We start from the raw sequence: 17,708 nt of genomic DNA, 5'->3' as shown, positions 1-17,708 counted from the left end.
AAACGGCCTTCATTATTATCTCAAAAGTATTGAGAACAGATACACGACAATTGCTGACTTATAAGTATTCACCCAAGAGGAATCTTTGTTTACAGAATCTTTTTATGAAGCACTTTTCTATATCGAACTTTCCCAAATCATCGTTGAAGTGTAAGATTTCGTACCTCGATTTTTACTGTTTTTTTTTAACTCAGAAACCGTGCATCAAATTCGACTTCCACGTGGTGATGAATTTGATAGAAACTGTTGTTAGGATTATAGAGTATCTAGAAAAAAGGGACGAGAAAAACCGAATTTTTAACTACATTCTGAATGGCCATGTTCCTCGTTCGTGTTCAAAGGATGCCCGAAATGGAGACCCTTATGATCGAAGAAATCTGAGCTTCCTTTATGAGAAGAAGCCAAACGATGGCGTGCACCAGGCGCATCACGAGTGGCAGAGTATTAAGAAGAATTATTTGGAGGAGAACGACGGGGAGGCATACAATTGCGGTACGAACAATGGTTATGTTAACCATTCAAATGTAGGTGAGAACTGGCAGACTCCCGCTAATAAGAATGGGACGGAAGGCGAAAATGTTGTCCATAAGAAAAACTTGAACGATGAGGTAATTCTTTTGGAAAGGCCGGTTTGGAATGGTAATAGTAGCGAGGTGAACAAGCAAAAAAATAAAGACCTAAAAAATTTGTATGAAAAAATTAAGAAAAAAAGTAGAGATTTCTCCATTTTGTATAGTAAGAAATCCGACACCAAATTGGATAACCTGAATGAAGAGCAGAGCAAAGATGTAACCACTGACGACATAGCTAATAATTCGGCAAATCACACTGACAACATTTGTAGGCATTTTAAGGTTTACGCGAATGATAAAAATAATGAGCACCTCAGTGGAATGGATGAGCAGTTGCACTGTGAAGATGCGACCAGGACGAAATCCTCCAACTCGTATAATTTTATTTATTTTAACAGCAAAGTGACGGTTCTTGATAATGACAAGGCTGTTCTGGCCAAACGTGTTAGTCTACATGGGAATGATGAATTCTATGTACAAAATAAAGATGTGTTGCATAAGCCCTCAGAAGGCTATAATTGCCACATGGTTCCGACCGACGTTGTGGAGATTAAATCCGAACGAGGAGAAAGCTCTTACGTAGATCAAAACTGCAAAGAGAAAGACGCAAACGCCCCTATGAGGGGCCCCATAAAATATGGAGTTTCACGCGACAGCTCAGGGGACCCAGCTGTGACTTTGTGTAACGGAAAAATGGAGAAAGAGGCGGAGGTATTGGAAGAGAGGGCCATGGATAGTAGTAGCAACCTCAATAACGAAACCACCAGCAATCTCTTAGAAGAGGAGGAACAGAAGCGCAAAAATTGCCTAATGCACAAGTGTACCTCGAGTTACATTTCCACCAATTTTGAGAAGTTTAAAATGGAAAATTCAGCAAAAGGGAGTATGGATTTTAAGGCTGCGAAAAATAATTTGGTTCAAAAAAAGAAAAGTTTGTTAAGACGTCATGTTAAAAATTTAAGCGAATTCAAAAGGAATACTGCAACTAGTGATGGAAAGACGTCGAATGTCAATGCAAAGGCCAGTCATGCGAACTGTTATCAGGAATTTTATTTCAATGGTAAAGAAAAAAAGGATGAGGAGAAGAAGAAGTACGGGAGCACGTCTGTCCATGAGAATTTCATAGTGGTACCTGTTGTTAGCGCGGATTCGGTTCCCATTAAGAATAAAAGGAAAAAGCTGGGGAAGGAATTTATTAAGGAGCACTTTTCGCAGAATCCTAATGCAAAGGGGGATTTCGCGTGTGAGCACATATCAGATGGGAACATTGCAAATCAGCACACTGCGAATGAGTTCTTTGCGAAGGAGCATCTGGCGAAGCTACAGTTTCTAAAGGAAGATTACAAGACGGTTATTGAGTTTTTTCTGTATTTCATGACCTTCGTGAGGATTTTCTTCAGCCACCAGTTATACAAATATTTGCTAGCCACCATGAATGCCCAAATAAATAAAAGGAGCGTGTACTTGTACAATCGGTGCATCCACATTTTAGTGAATTTTCTGTTTAGCAAAGATAAGGACTTATCTGTTAAGGCCGAAAGCACTCTGCGGTTTTTGATTGTCATTAATGAGCACGATAAGGACCCGGGGCTGAACGACAGCGCGGTGAAGAATTCTGCGAAGAGTGGCAAGTGTGTGGATAAAATTTCCGGGAGAAATGGCGACCCGTTTCGTGGCAGCAAAATGATGAATATGAACAAGAATTTTACAAATGTATGGAAATTAAATAAAATCGATTTGAAATTATACTTAAAGTCGATACTATGCAATTTGTCATATGCCCTACGGAATAACGGTTTCATTTTGAGCAAAAATTTTATTATTGGTCTTAGCAAAATATATTCTTTTTTTCCCCAACTGTTTTCGTCTTATCTGATCAACGGATTTGTTCAGTATGTAAAATTTTGGAATGACAAATGTGGAGAGGATAAATTTGTGCACAAAAATTTTGAACAGGTGATGGAAGTTTTTTCGAGTTTTTTTACCAGGTGTAGATTAACGTACGACCAGTTTAAGGAAATTATTGATTTGTTGTTTGGTATATTTAGCCGCACGCAGAAGGGGAGTACCATTTCTCTTCCCCATTTGGACGAGTTAAACGGGTTGAGGAACAGTGGAAAATCGGGCAACGGCGCGTGGAATCGGGAAAATAATTCTGCAACTAATACTGAGGGAGTGTCGATCATTCCTCACACCATCGCGGAAGTGAATGGGGTTGGTCATTCCGTTTACGTAAGCATGAATAAAAATGTAGTGATAAGCACAAATGGAATTGTGTACAATGAAAGTTCCCCTGTGGCGAAGGGCAAGAACGAATTTGGTACAAATGTCCCTGGCGTGGAAGTGCTCGGGCGAGGGAACAACACGAGCATTAATAATGTCGGCAGTGGATCGAATGAGAAGGTGAACAATGGGACGATGAACAATGAGACAAATTTATCGAACCAAAAGAAGATACTTGAATATTTCATAACGAATTGCAGTAACAATGAGAACAGCCAAATGAACACTTTATGCATGCGTACGTTGACTTTGCTCTGCTCCAACAATCACGAACACGCGATGAAGTACTTTATCCAGCAGAGGCATAACCAGAAGGTGTTTTCCCATTTTGTTTCCACGCTAAGGGTTAAAAATCAAGTGGGGTTTAGAAAATACATTTGTAAGAAAATTCCCGTCCTTGTTAATATTCTGTTAAGATTTATTTGCGATTTTAAGCCGAATGAGTTTCCGCTGCGTGTGTTTAGCACATATCTTTTTAGTGTCAACGATGAGGATTTACGGGAAGTAATTTTGTACGATTGCTCTAGGATGAAAGAATATGCCGATAGAAATATTGACAGCAATTTCAGGGAATATACGTCCCCACATTTAATGAGGGGCGAACCCATTGGGGAAGGAACAAATGGAGATGCTCAAAGTGGGAAGTACAACCAAGGAAGTCAGCTAAGGTCCATCCCAATTATAAACGTCAGTAATTTTCTTGTGAACCTTTTCAGCGTTATAAACGTTCTGCATGCGGTACTGTTGTATGAACCATCGTGGTTATTTCTCAATTTTTACGAGGACCGAGTTCGGAAGAATATACCGAGCCTAATCGAGGTTTTGTACTTGTGTTTAATCCATTTGATTAGTCAGTATTTGTCATTGGAGAACACTAATTTTTTAACCTTTTTACTGAGCCGAGAATGCAAAAAGTGCGTTAAGATATTGATTCTGTTTTTTAATTTTTCCCGTGATTTGCTCAGGTGCGTAGTGCTAGACTGTGTTCCGCAGCAAAATGGTGTGACGCCTAGCAAAGAGCGTACAACGTTAGTGTCGAGCAAGAACGGCACCAGGGATGACATCCTATACAACAGTATGAAGTATAATAGTTACCTGTTTTTCCTGAGAACCAATTTGCTCATCATACTGGCGTTCATCGTATGTACAAATAGGGATGAAGATTACAGCTATTTGCACACGTTTTTTAAGAGGTGTACAAAGAAAGGATTGCGATTTAGGGAAAAACGATTTTTATTTTTTACAATCGTGCGTATTTTGCATAATTTTGACGCACCCATTTTGGGCCCATTTTTTGAAACCGCCTTACGGTTTTTTATCGTGCCTGTACTGAAGGAATATATCAAGAGAGCCCAAAAGGTGAGGCACATCTCCTTATCGGACGAAAAAAGTGAATCAAACTGTAGTACCTCTGATACAGGAATAATCAGTAGATTACAGCGCAATAGACTCCTCATGAGTGTACACGCGAAGTTGTTCACGCAAGCGGACACGAATCAGATTAGCCGAAGTGAGAAAAGCAATTCATTGAGAACTGATCACAGTTGTAGGAGTAGTTTCTTTAACGCTAATTGGTACTATAACACAAATGGGGGAGTTTCAGCCATCTACAATAATGTCAGGGCAGGGAACAATTACGATTACACGGGGGACGCAGGCTATTGGAGAGATCAAACTGGTGCATATGCCGCGAATAGCAATGCGTACGTTAATTTGGCGAGGAATAACATATGGGCATCGGCGTTCATTAGAAAACCACAGAATTGCACGTTTGTACATAATTTAAATGACAACAGTTGTTCAGGTAACGCAAATAATGAGTACTGTTTGTTCTATATGTCGATTCATGGCGAAAGGCAGAATGTGCAGCTTTATCCTTTTTACAACCACAGTTTGTTTCTTAGTATAAATGAAATTCTTTACGCGCTTAAGGCCCTACTAGGAAGGGGAGCTCATTCGAAAGATGTCATCATACACAAGTTGAGCATTAGCAGAATGGTTGTACAACTGGTCAGAAGGATAAAATGCGAGAAAAGCAAAATGATAATGCTGAGCTATGTAAGAAGGTTTAACAAAGCGTATCTGAATTTTCCCTGTGATGATGTAAAGCAGTTAAGCATTCGCAACATTATCAACGCGTGTAAGTGTAGCCGTAATGCCTATTTCAACGATTTGAACCATTTGACGCTGATTTATCCGCATTTGCTTTATTACTGTAAGACTGAAGAAAATGTTCTAATGAAATTAAATTTAAAGGCGCTAACAGAAATAATATCCAAGAGGAGAGAACATGGAAAGTATTCCAGCAAGGGGGATATTTTACTTCGCCAAATAAAAAGAAGCCACGTGCATTGCTATTACTGTAAGGTTTATAGTGCAAAACGGGTCGTGAAAGATAATAGGAAACGAAGCCTTTGTTACCCCCATGCGGATAGCTTCATTAGCAAATTAGCCATGAGTACACAAAATAGCAGACATCTGTTCTACAAGAATGGGCATATAAAAAATTACACCTTATTGAACCATAGAGGGATCATTCTGGGCTATCTTAAAAAGGACAAAACTGTGTTTAATAAAATCCACATTTTAGAAGTTGCATTGGGTCACAAGTACGATTTTTTTAATGTATACCCCTATGTGATAGCCTCAATTTTTAAGAATTTCGAAGAAATGACTAGTCGTGTATATATCAATGGGAAGAAGAAATCCCTTTTGATTCGCGCCTTAAGTGTTGCACTGACATTTATAAAGTTCAATATTTTCTGCAACTCCGTTCATAAGTTGTTTAGTTTGGTAAATAATGACCTAGTTCTCAGGGAAATTGATCCCCTAGCAATGCACGACTTGCAGGTGTGGAACAAATCGCAGGAGCGGAACAAGACGGGAGTACCTAATGGAGAGAATATACACAATGGAAAAAGTGATCCTCCACCATTACGCGAATTGCGAGCTAAACAAAAGGTCCCTAGTGTAAAAAAGGCGAAGCGTGATGTGATCGAACAAAACGTGAACATTGGGCAAAAATCGAGAAACCGGAAGAGAGAAGCTATCACTGAGCGTGACAGTGGATGCATTTCTGTACACATACGGGAGGGGAAGAAACAAATTGGTAATAACAAGGGGGTTGTAGCTCTCCAGGGGGATTATGTCCCAAAGGAAAAATCGCCCGGAAAACTGTCCAAGATGATGAAAGCCATGTTAAACTATTACGTAAAAACTGGAAACGATGACGAGAAAAGGCACCTCTTCCTCATCGGCCTTGTGAACGTAGTTAAGAAGTACAATCGGATATACGTTAACTACAGCATATTAAATGTACTAACAAATTTAATTATTTCGAGCCTCATGCAACGTGGGGATGAACTACAAAGAGCCAACATGACGAATAAAATTTTGAGCATTCTTGAAAATATACTGAGAATTAAGAATAGTGTAAAGATAAAATATGTAGATGTGTACAAAACGCTCATCTGTTTTTATTCTATAAATTGCACTACCAGGGAGTATATCAGGAGGAGAAAAGGAAAGGGTGGAACTAACCACGAAATGTGTGATGATGGTATGTTACAGAATTTACTTCACAATATTATTACCTTGGAAATGCAGAGCAAGAGAAGCCAAAATGGCGAAGTAGCTGTGCGTAATTTCAGTGCACGATCCAGTCATTCCAACGAAGGAGCAGTTGCAAATGAGGACGGTGGTGGGACGGAAGATCAGGTAAGTGCCTTTTCCTGCACAAACCAATGGACATACAGTTTTACGAATAATTCTGAAGAGAGAGAATCCTTTAGTGGATTTTCAAAAAAGGAAAAATTGCCCAATGACAGTTTTGTCGATGATACTTTCAGCAGAAATGAAAGGTGTTCTATTGCGAAAAATTTGCAAACGAATTATTTAAACGAAGAGACCCTAACCATTGCCCCCAATAGTTTCAAGGGTACGGATAAGAACGGAAAGGATATTGCTGACAAGTCGAAGATGGTTAGCACTTTGAAGAATGCTCTACTGAATGAGATGGGAATAGGCAATGCGAGAAAAATGTATATGGTGAATGGCAACTTTTCCACTGAGGAGAAGCATGCAGAACAAATTAGCAACGCGTACGAAATGATAAATAAGGGATATGGTATGACCGTGGTGAAGACAATTTATAGGGTTTTAAAAGTTCTGATGAAGTATTCGAATAGGAAAAGCATTTGCAAAAATTTGCACATTCTATGTTGCATCTTCTTTTTATTACTCAATTTTGATAACAAGAGGGTGGAAAGGGCCACTTTATTATTAATAAATCACATCGTAATAACTCACAGTCTGTTCGTGGACAATTTTCGCAGCATAATCAATAGAAGTACCCCCCAAGGGAGGAAGAAGGGCGATCCGAGTGAACCTAGCCAAACAGGTGTTAATCTGGGAACACATGACACGAAGAAAGATCCACATTTCATGTTTAATAACCAATTTGAAAGGGAACAAGATGTCACCGGTAAAATTCAATTTTTGCATGAAATGTTGATTAATCTATGCCTTAGGGGCATGGACGCGTATAGGAAGAACAACAGGACGTATTATATTGATAACACGCTCTACGTAGAGGCAAAATTAGAAACGAGTCTCAACATATTTACATTCTTCTGTCAGATTTATGATAGAAATGGAAGGAATCAGTACGCACAGTTGATTAGGTTTTTCATTTTGGAATACCTAAAGAGGTTGAGATGCATCGCTTGTTACTGTTTGAGGAAGAAGAGAAGAATGGTTACCCTGAAGCAGTTGCTTTTTTTAATAAACACGAATCTGCATTTAGTAGATAAGAAGGAAGCTATACACTTCTTGGAAACCATGCAGTCGTTACTTCTGTTGGAGTCCAAAGATGGTTCCAGTTTTCATTTATTCATTTTGAATATGAGTGAGTATCATTTATCGGATGTGCACAAACCTTTGGAAGGAGCGATGGACAATTTTTGCGCAGACGTGATGTCCGACCGTTCTACTTGCCCGTCACACATAGAGGAAGAAGAGAAGGAGCACAGAATTAAGCAAAAGGCGCAAGTGGAAGAAATAATAAAAGAACTGAGTGATAAAAAGATGAGCAGTTTTCATATCAGCCACTATATCAAGTATATAAATAGTGTGCACGATGGAGCAGGCACATGGCATTATGTGCACAATTATAGAATAGCGAGCAGATACTGTCTTTCCAAGGACAGGATAATATATGAAAGGAGAAGAAAAAACTTCATGAGGAGCAAAATCTGTCGTGATAACATGAACCATAGAGAGATGATCAACGATCTGTATGCACGTTTGTTCTGTAGGGGGGGTGGTAACAACTGTGCGGTTGTTTCTCATTTAAACAGAAATGTGCAGGTACGAGATGTTCAAGGGGGGGCTAAAAATGGTGTACAAGATGGTGAAAAAAATGATCAAAAAAATGATCAAAAAAATTACAACAAAACGGCGGTTGCAAACCAAGTTGTCAGCCCCCATGTGAAGGGGATCACAAAACTGAAGAAGGAAAAGAGAAGAAAACGATTTTACAAAAGATTGAAATGTTATGATGACATCTTTGAGGCGTACACCATTGAGGAAAATCTATGTAATGATTTATTTTTGTGCAAAAAGGAGAAGAAGCTGAAGACGTTCTTGTGGTCGTGCAGGAAAAATGAAAACGTAGGCATATGCCTATCTTCGGAAGAGAAGGCACATTTAATTAGAAACTTAATCATCTTTGATTATTCGGATGACTATCACTGTTATGTAAAATATTACGACATATTACTGTACTTTATTAAAAGTCAAAAGGAAACGTATTCTGAGAGGTACCACATTATCGATTTGAAGAATATTTTTTTAAGGCACCTACTGCCGAACATTTTAAGGGGGACTTTTTCGTTTATTCCGAAAGTTAGATACACCTGTACGAACCTTTTTCAGAAATATTTTCTCCCCAACGAGCTGTTTGAGTCCATTTGTTTTTTATTTAAGAACGACTATTTTAAGCATATCATTGATAAGTATTTCGTGAGCCTATTTTTAAATTTGCTATTTTCGTTCTTTAAGCACAACGTGGATACGTATGTGTACTTGAAGAAGCGAACGCAAGGCTTAGTGCCCTTTTTGTGCAAGCGGAAGTGGGAGAACGGGGGAGCCGCTACTAATGGAAGGGTTACTGATGGAAGTGTTAGTGATGAAGCGATTACTGAGGGAGCTGTTACTGATGGACTGGTTTGTGCAAACGCGGCGAGGCAAACATGTGAGAAAACGAAGAAAAAAAAAAAATGTTTCAAGGCAAGGGAGACGTGCTCGGCTATCAACATGGAAAATTACAACAGCGATTTCTTCACGTGGAGACGCTACTTAACCAAATACTGCTCCGAACAGCAAACTTTCGTGAACAAGTGCCAAAAAAAGTTCATAAAAGCCAAATATTTATTTAAACCAATTTTGAGTTTGATAAATATTTTTAAGGAATACTGTAGATCGGTGTGGATAGACCTGTTTGCGCAATTGTTCAATTATTTTAATAGCGAACAAATTAATGAATTAAATTTTTGCATTGTTCAATTCTTGTACAACTATATCACCTTCATTGAAGCATCTTCTAATAATGATAAGATGTGCATGTCGAGAGAGGCGAATGACAGAGGCGCCTCTACCTTTGGCAGCAGTTGGAGGAAAAACAGAACTTTTCAAAATAATGTGTATGGAAATGACTATAACGTGAACGTGCTAGAAACTACCTTGACGTGCATATTTAAGACCCGCATTATACTGTACGTTCCCACGGAAATAATTTTATACTGCGCGAAGAACTTTTGTACGTATGAAATTTCCAAGTGTATGCTACAAATGTTGTTGTTTCATAATTTGAGGAAAATGAAGAAGTTGGCTAGTCGCGGCGAAGTAGAAAATGCAGCCCCGATTGAGGACACCAATGAGAAGCAGGCAACAGGTGCAAACACATTCGGCACTCAGAAACCAAGCAGGAATAAAAATAAGAAGCAAAGCGAAAGTACAACTGTTAATAACGGCGGAGTCCCAAATGACCGAGTGCAGAACAGATTGACCATTGGCGCTAAAAATGAGGACCCCGTTTACGCAATGAAAAAAAGTTACAACAGCTACAAGCAAATCATCAACTGTTTAATCGAGATAAATAGCGACTTGAATGAACGTGACAATGTGTACGCCCTGAGGACATATTATGTGAGGAACATTGAATTATCCAAGTCTCTCTTTTTTAACCATTACAATTTGTACTACAAAAATGAATATTCCTATTTGAAGCATTTTACTAGCTATGAAAATCTGAACTTAACAAAAGAAGAATTAGATATTAACAGAATGAATTGGATCGACAGTTTGAAATATTTTAGTAAAGTATCTTGTATCGAGAGCTACATGAAATTAATGCAGTTGAGGGAGGAAATGAAAAAGAATGGAGACTCCAAGTCATCCCAGTTGAAAACCTGCGTATCGTTGTCAGAGGAAAGAAAAGAAGATCCAATTGTGCTCAGTTGCAACTACGAAACATTGAGCAGGAACTACTTAACAAATTTGAATAATGTGTACTGTATAATAAAGGACAATTTGAAATGTATCCACGTGCAGGATAACGTGGGAAGGAACATCGCGAAAATCAGCAGTGAAGTTAAAGGTGATGGGGTGAACCCGGTATGTGCGGCGGGAGAACCCCTGAAGGAAGAGTCCCACAAGGGCCAAAGTGCGGGAAGTGCCCATAATCGCGATAGCGGCACTACAGCGGTTGTAACTGCGAAGAACAATATGGCGCCTTTGAAAAAAGACAATGTCAACTCGAGAAGATCGCGAAGAAGAAAAACCAACAGCCTAATTAGGTTAAAGTTTAACAAATCGGAAGACGCGAAAATACAAACAACCATTCACGATTACTTTAAGAGCAATAAGAAAACCTTATCAGAGAACCAGGAGGGGGGAACGCACATTGAAGGGTATAACAAGGAGGGAGAGAATGTGGCTAAGCAGACGAGTGAAAAATGCCCGAGTTGCGGGGAGAACGCACACGATGGCAAAAGCAGACCTAGTAGCAGGACAGACATAATAAGTGATAGCAAAATGAATAGTATTACCAGTGGGCGTAACAAGTGTGACGGGGCCATCGATCCTAATGACGCCCACAGCACCAGTGAGAATATCCGAAATGATAACTACGGCGCCCGTTACGACGGTGGTTTCGGCGGTTTCGGCGGCGAAGGGGACGGTAATATTGCCCATTTGTTGAAACGTTTAAGTCGTTCCGATGAGGGGGACCACACAAGGACCATCGTGCATTCCTACTTGGAAAAAATAATCTACAAGTTACAAGAAAATAGCAACACAATTGTTGAGAGCATGCAGGGGAGCGAAATCATCGAAATTGACGAGGCATTCGTTGAAAGGAACGTTGAAAGGAACGTCGAAAGGAACGTCGAAAAGAATATCGAAAAAAACGTCGAAGGGAATGTCGAAAAGAATATCGAAAAAAACGTCGAAGGGAATGTCGAAAAGAGTCTTGAAAAGAATGTCCAAAGGAATGTCCAACAAAGCGAAGAAGCGAAGGTGGGAGCAAGCGCAGATCCAGGAGCGAATGCGTTCGGAGAGATAGTGTCGGAAGAAGGAAACGCATTGAGTGAGTGTAAACATTTTGTGAGCAACGTGAATGACCAATGTAGTGCATTCCTTATGAAAAAGTTCAAATTCGATTTGAAGAGCAAACACATAAGAACAGTTAAAGAAAACATAGATGATGGTATGAATCTGCTAATTAACAAAGTGAGGCAAATGTGCAATTATAAGAACAACAATTTGACCCTTCTATTTGCACACGCGGAACTGTTTGAACATGCGCAAACGAGCATAGAAATAATAAGGGAGAACTCGCTAAAAAAGAAAGCAACACAGAAGGAAGAAAATGAATTGCAGCTGATATGCCTATTGCATAATCTATTTATGATGTGCAACAAGGACACTTCTGTGTACGTTTATGATGACATCCACAATATGAAATATTCCTACCGGTGGAAGCTTCTGTTTTTAAAAATCTGTAAAATTTTTATGGATAAATGTGGTTTGTTCCCCTTTTCCAACGTTGGTTGTACCGAAAAGTGGAGTGGGAAGTGTAAAAACTATCACTTATTAAATTTGATGAAGAAGATGAGAGAGATGAACAGTATGTCGTACAATTATTTTGACAAGCTTTATGAGAATTTTGTGCACAAAGGTGGTAGTAACGGAATAAACATGAGCAGTAGCAGTGGAAATAGCATTAGCAACTATGGTAGTAAAAGGGGTGACAGAGTGCTGGATGCCAGATGCAGCTACATGTATAACATCGAAATCATAAAAATGAATTTAAAGAAATTAATCAACAGTAATATTTCAAATAATGGCTATAATATAACACATAACATGCTGGAGAAGTACAACGGTATCGTCTGTGATGAAACCGAATTGTGCAGAAAGAGAAACTACTATAAGAGGGAGAATAAGGCAACCATATCCCATGAAGACAATTATCTATACATTCGAAATATGGAGTACGAATATTTCAACATATGTATTAATTTGCGAAAGTTGGGGAAGAATACCTTTCTTCACAAAGTTGTAAAGAAGCTCAAGTGCTACATTAACTCACTTAATCTTATTAACACATTTGACTTTGACTCCCTGCCAATGGTCAGCTATGAGAAATTTCGATGTGAGTTTTTCTATCTAAAGGGAAAGATTCTGTGCAACTTGAATAAAATTATTTTATTTTTGTATAGAAATAATTTTATTGAGAAGAATTCCAAGCTGAACTGTGACAGATGCAGGTATATGTGCCAGGATATCGCAAGGGAAAATGAATCAGACTATGCGCAGATCAGTAATGATATAGTTTGCCCAGGACTGGGTACCCCTCAGAGGACGGAGGAAGAAAAAAGTCTGAACATTCCCAGCGCTGTTGTTAGTAACAATGATGGATGCAGCCGGAGTCACACAGGGGATAACAAAAAAAAGAAAAAGAGAAAAAAAGGTACAGGTGCTGCCAACGAAACGTCCAACCCATTGCAGGAAGAAATATTCCACAGTAGCATTGATGAGGAAAATAACGAAAAAACCGTCGATGATAAAACTTTCAAAAGGAAGAAAAGAAGTAAAGTCATCAAAGAAGCTAGCGAAACCACAGAAGATAGTGAAAAAAAGAGCGTACTACAATCCAATGGCGAAAGTCCTTTACAGGAGAAGGAGATAGATAGCCAAATCGAACTGAGCGACTGCAGAGAATCGAATAAGGAGGAGAAAAAGATAGCGAAAAAGGGAGATATAAAAAGGCAACAGACGAAAAGCAACGGCGAGTACACCTACAAATGTGACCACAAAAAGTGCTACCTATTCGATGGAAATTTAATTGAGGAGTGCTTTCTCTCTTCCCTCAAGATATATCCACTGGAAAACAATTCTTGGGTGCTGTGGGGTGACTACTGCAAGAAAGCTTTTAAGGAGAAAAAAAACATATCATTCTGCTTAAGCTCCATAATTTCCTATTTGATATACTCCAGCCTGAATACACACGAGGGGTACTACCACCTAAGCAGCGTCCTCTATTTGCTAAGCTCTGATATGAAGGATAATTCCATTATGCAAGTTTTTAACAAATACAATGAGAATATATGTCCCAACCTCTGGCTGTTCTATCTGCCCATCTTAATGAACAATATAAGTGTGAACAAGGACAATTATTTGTATTTTCACAAAATTTTGTATGTCCTTATGCGGAAATTCCCCCAAGATGTGTTTTACCATGTTAGAGCGCTGCAAATTGAGAGAAATGATATGCTGTACTATCTGCAGGAGCGTAGGAACAAGAAAAAAGGCATGGGTGCAAATTCCTCTTTAATGAAAAATAACGTAAATATAGTGAAAGATCCCGATGGGGGAAGGAACAATCAGAAAAAATTTAAAATGGAGGATATAATACTTCTCTGTGATGACGCGAAGCAGAGTAATGGGCACAACATAAGAGGGTATGGTTCTAAGGGGGGCAGTGACCCATCGGGGATAGGCACTATAGCTGGTGAGAATGGAAGCCGTGAGTTCTACATGTTTGGTGGAGCTGACGCTGGGGGGAACACTCCCAGTGGGGACAGAAGCGATTATACAAGTGATAACCGAAGTAATAATCGAAGTAGGAACCCAAGTGGGAAAAAAAATATCAATCAAAGAAACGAGCGCAGTGGACAGGAAGCGGCCTCCAATGTCAGGATGCGCGTAAGGCGTAAAACCGAAAAGGAGAACGGAAAGAGCTGCAAGGGGGCTGATCAAAGGGTCGACAGGGAGGCTGCCCCTACTGCCGTAAATTCTCCCGCTGCGGAAAAGGAAAAAGGGTACAATTACGCAGACCTATTTACGGATGGCTTTGACCAATTGATGAACGGGTTTAAGAGCAAACATGTGGATGTATATTTTTCCCTGAATTATATGTGCAATGAAATTTTGAATTACACCCGATTGAATCCACATGAAGAGACGTACAACATGGTGGAAAAGTTACTAGATCGATGCATGGAATTCCCCTACACACAGACACACGTATCGACGTTTATTCAGAACATGACAGAGAAGTATATTTTGTACAAGCGATATAAAGCTAAGGTGAAGAAAAGTTACACAAATAGTCGAAGGAGCAAAATAGCTATTCACAATATGAATCTCTTTTGGAAGGAATTTAAAAAGGATGTAAAAATGTTAAAGAGTAATGTACGTGTGAGGAGAGGAACCACGATGAGCGTACGTACCAAGGAACGGGGAAACATCAAATCGCATATAATCAACATCTGCACAGGAGGAGAACAAAACAGAGGAGACATGGTAACGCCCCATGGTGGTGAACTAAGTAAGGGCGGTCGTAAGGATAACTACTTCTCCTTGGAAGAATTTCCTCAAATTGCCAAAAAATGGAAAGACCTACTCTTTTTCATTATTCATTCGTTAAATGAAAATCAGGGGCTGGATTATTTTTCCCATTCCTTGTTTGATATGTTTTCCAATTTTCACCTAAAAATAGAATTTCCAGGTCGTAGGGTAAAATACATAGGGGAGCATTTAAACTACCTGTACAATTTAAATTTATATTGCCCTACGCACATTGTCAAGTTGAACCAGCCCATAATTCCCACAGTTCTAAATAACCACTGCATGAAGAGGATTAGCTTCCTAAGCAGCGATGGAAATATTCAGCATTACACTGTGCAGCCTTGTAATTCTATTCGCAGCAAGTCAGAACATAAGTTTACGCTGTTTCAAATTCTGATGAATAACACCATGTTTAAGTTTTCCGAAACGAAGAAGAGGGGGCTGTCCTATGGAATAAATATACATACCCCCCTGCACCCCAGTTTTAGATTAAAGGATGAGACGCTTGAGGACATTTCGCTGAAGGATTTGTATAATGATTACACGCTGCTGACGAAAAATGATAATTATTCGCTAGATAATATACTACTACATCATAGAAATCTTATCACGAATTCAATACGGACATTTTTGCTTAAGAAAGTCGAATGTGTCGTGAGAGAGAAGGAGATAACGATGAAGGAAAGAAAAAAAAGCATGAACAGTTTTCCCGATAAAAGGAATGAAAAAAAGGGAGCTATTCTTGTGAAGAAAGCCAAGAGTGAAGAAATTCCGAGAATAAAAACCGCAGGAAGTATCGTAAAGAATACCATCCTGAAAAGGAACTCTTGTCATATTTTCGTGAATGCAAAAAAAAGTGCCAGTAACTCCAGTTCCTCTAACACTGTTAAAAATGTGGAAAGAATCACCTGCAAGATGCAAATGGATTATTACAATGCCTTATCGTATGAAGAACTAATCCACAACTTTAGAACCAAGGAATGGTTTAGGAAGTCCTTCAAAAAATGGGTGAGAAAAATTGTAAAATTACACTTTAAAGATATCTGTAAAATGGTGCCAAAAAATATAATGAAGAATTACTTCTATTCTCTGAACAACAATTTAGAAAGTTACTACCTTATGAATAACCAATTTGTTAAGAGCTACTCTCTGACGTGTATGTTAAATTATGTTTTTTTTCAACAAAATTCCTCCCTAGATACAATTATGTTGTCCAGGTGCTCAGGCAGAAGTATGTATTTGGAAGGGAAACCCTCCTATATGGATCTGCCTCAATATTATGCTAAGAAAAAAGACGCGCAGAAGAGGGGGGTACCGTTCAGACTCACGCGAAACATTCAGCAGTTTATTGGGTTCCAAGGCCTACGGGGTGCCTTCCCATCCAATTTTTACGTATCAATAATGGCTCTAAAGAAAAACATGAACTATCTAAGAGACTTTTTAAATCTTACAACTTTGGATGATTTTTATTCTCTATATGTTTATGGGGAAAATAGAAAAATCCTGCAAAAGAAAGAAAAGAGTTTAAATGATGAGAAAGTTAAGCATGCTTATGTGAAATCCTTCCATGTGGACGATGCGACAACAGAAATTATCATAAAGGATGCGGAGGACCATGTAAGGAATGTATGGTATCGAGTTCGCTGCTTATATAAAAACAGATTAGACAAGAGGACGAACGTTTCTCTGTCAAACGCGGATGAATGCAAAAAGGAGAGCAATGTTCCCAAGGCATTTGAGTACTACTCAGATTTGCAGGATATCTCGTTATCCGAATTGTCCTCAGATGACGACCTTCAGAAAGCGAACAATAATGAGGATAAGAACGCACAAAATGCCAAAAGAACTAATGCAAATGCGAAAAGGAAAAGAAGCGAAACACCCACCAAGCTGCAGAAGGTAGCGGGTAGTAGCAAAATATGTAAGAGTAGGAGGAGTCCTATGAAGAAGGAACGAACGGAGGGGGACAATAATGTGTGCGATAGGGGAGATCCCCTACTCAGTGAAGCGAACATCGCGGATCAGAAGTCACCCAACAAGGGGCGCCCCACCATGGGGGAGGAGGCAACTGGCGAGGCGAAGAATACTGGGGACACTGAAAGGAGTGGGAATAATGACAGTAATGTGAGTAATGTCAGGAATGTAACTAATATAAATAAAGTAAATGATGTAAGTGATGTAAATGACGTAAATGATGTAAATGACGTAAATGATGTAAATATCGCCACTAAGACGAACAGTACCGCTACCCCCAGCAATGACAACAATAATAAGAAAAGACGAAGGAGCAAGAAGAAACCAAGTGGCGACCCCAAGGAAGAACAATCGGAGCCGAACCAGGCACAGCCGCCGATGGAGCAAAAAACACTGGAAGATAACGCTACCAATAAAAAGAGCAAGAAAAATAAAACGAGTCCTTCCAAATGTAAGAATAACAAAACACAGGAGGGAGAGGAGGAAAATGTTACGAAAAATGTTACCAAAAATGTTACGAAGAATACAACCCTCGATAATGGGCGAGACCAAAATGCGGAGTCAAGATGTACTGCAAACATTTTGCAAAAGGAACAAAGTGCAATGCTTAGGGAAAACGGGGAGACACACATAGATGAATCACACAACTCTGTGATAGATTTAATGGAAATCTCTATGAGTAAAAAGTATTTAAGAACCGCGAATGGCCCCTGGTTCCCGTGGTTCTAAATGGGTACCTCGCGGGAATTCCCCCTACTTGTGTGTAGGGACATATATTAGTAGAACCAGTTGGCGAATAGCAAAATGAATGACATGGAAATAATCGAGGAGGAACTGCGGTCCGGCCCCTTCTCCTTTTCGCCATGCATCTACTCGTTTCTGTGACTTTTTTACCCATAAAGAAGTGCCCTTGTATGTACATGACTTCGCACGTGTGTTTATGGCGAAACCTTTACTATGTGTAGG

At 39.3% G+C, this 17,708-nt stretch overlaps 1 protein-coding gene across 1 annotated transcript; it reads left to right on the top strand.

Moving 5' to 3' along the window:
- Nucleotides 1-104: 104 nt before the first annotated feature.
- On the top strand, nucleotides 105-17,471 carry C922_04623 (hypothetical protein; the record flags this gene model as incomplete). Its single annotated transcript, XM_008820202.1, has 2 exons — nucleotides 105-7,761; nucleotides 7,864-17,471. The coding sequence occupies 2 exons, from the start codon at nucleotides 105-107 to the stop codon at nucleotides 17,469-17,471; spliced, it is 17,265 nt and encodes a 5,754-aa protein (XP_008818424.1).
- Nucleotides 17,472-17,708: the final 237 nt, after the last annotated feature.

Source organism: Plasmodium inui (assembly GCF_000524495.1).
Source record: "Plasmodium inui San Antonio 1 unplaced genomic scaffold supercont1.26, whole genome shotgun sequence".
In the NCBI taxonomy this organism is placed as follows: Eukaryota; Apicomplexa; class Aconoidasida; order Haemosporida; family Plasmodiidae; genus Plasmodium; species Plasmodium inui.
Note: the sequence above shows the minus strand (reverse complement) of the source record. Positions and strands in the feature narration are given on the sequence as shown.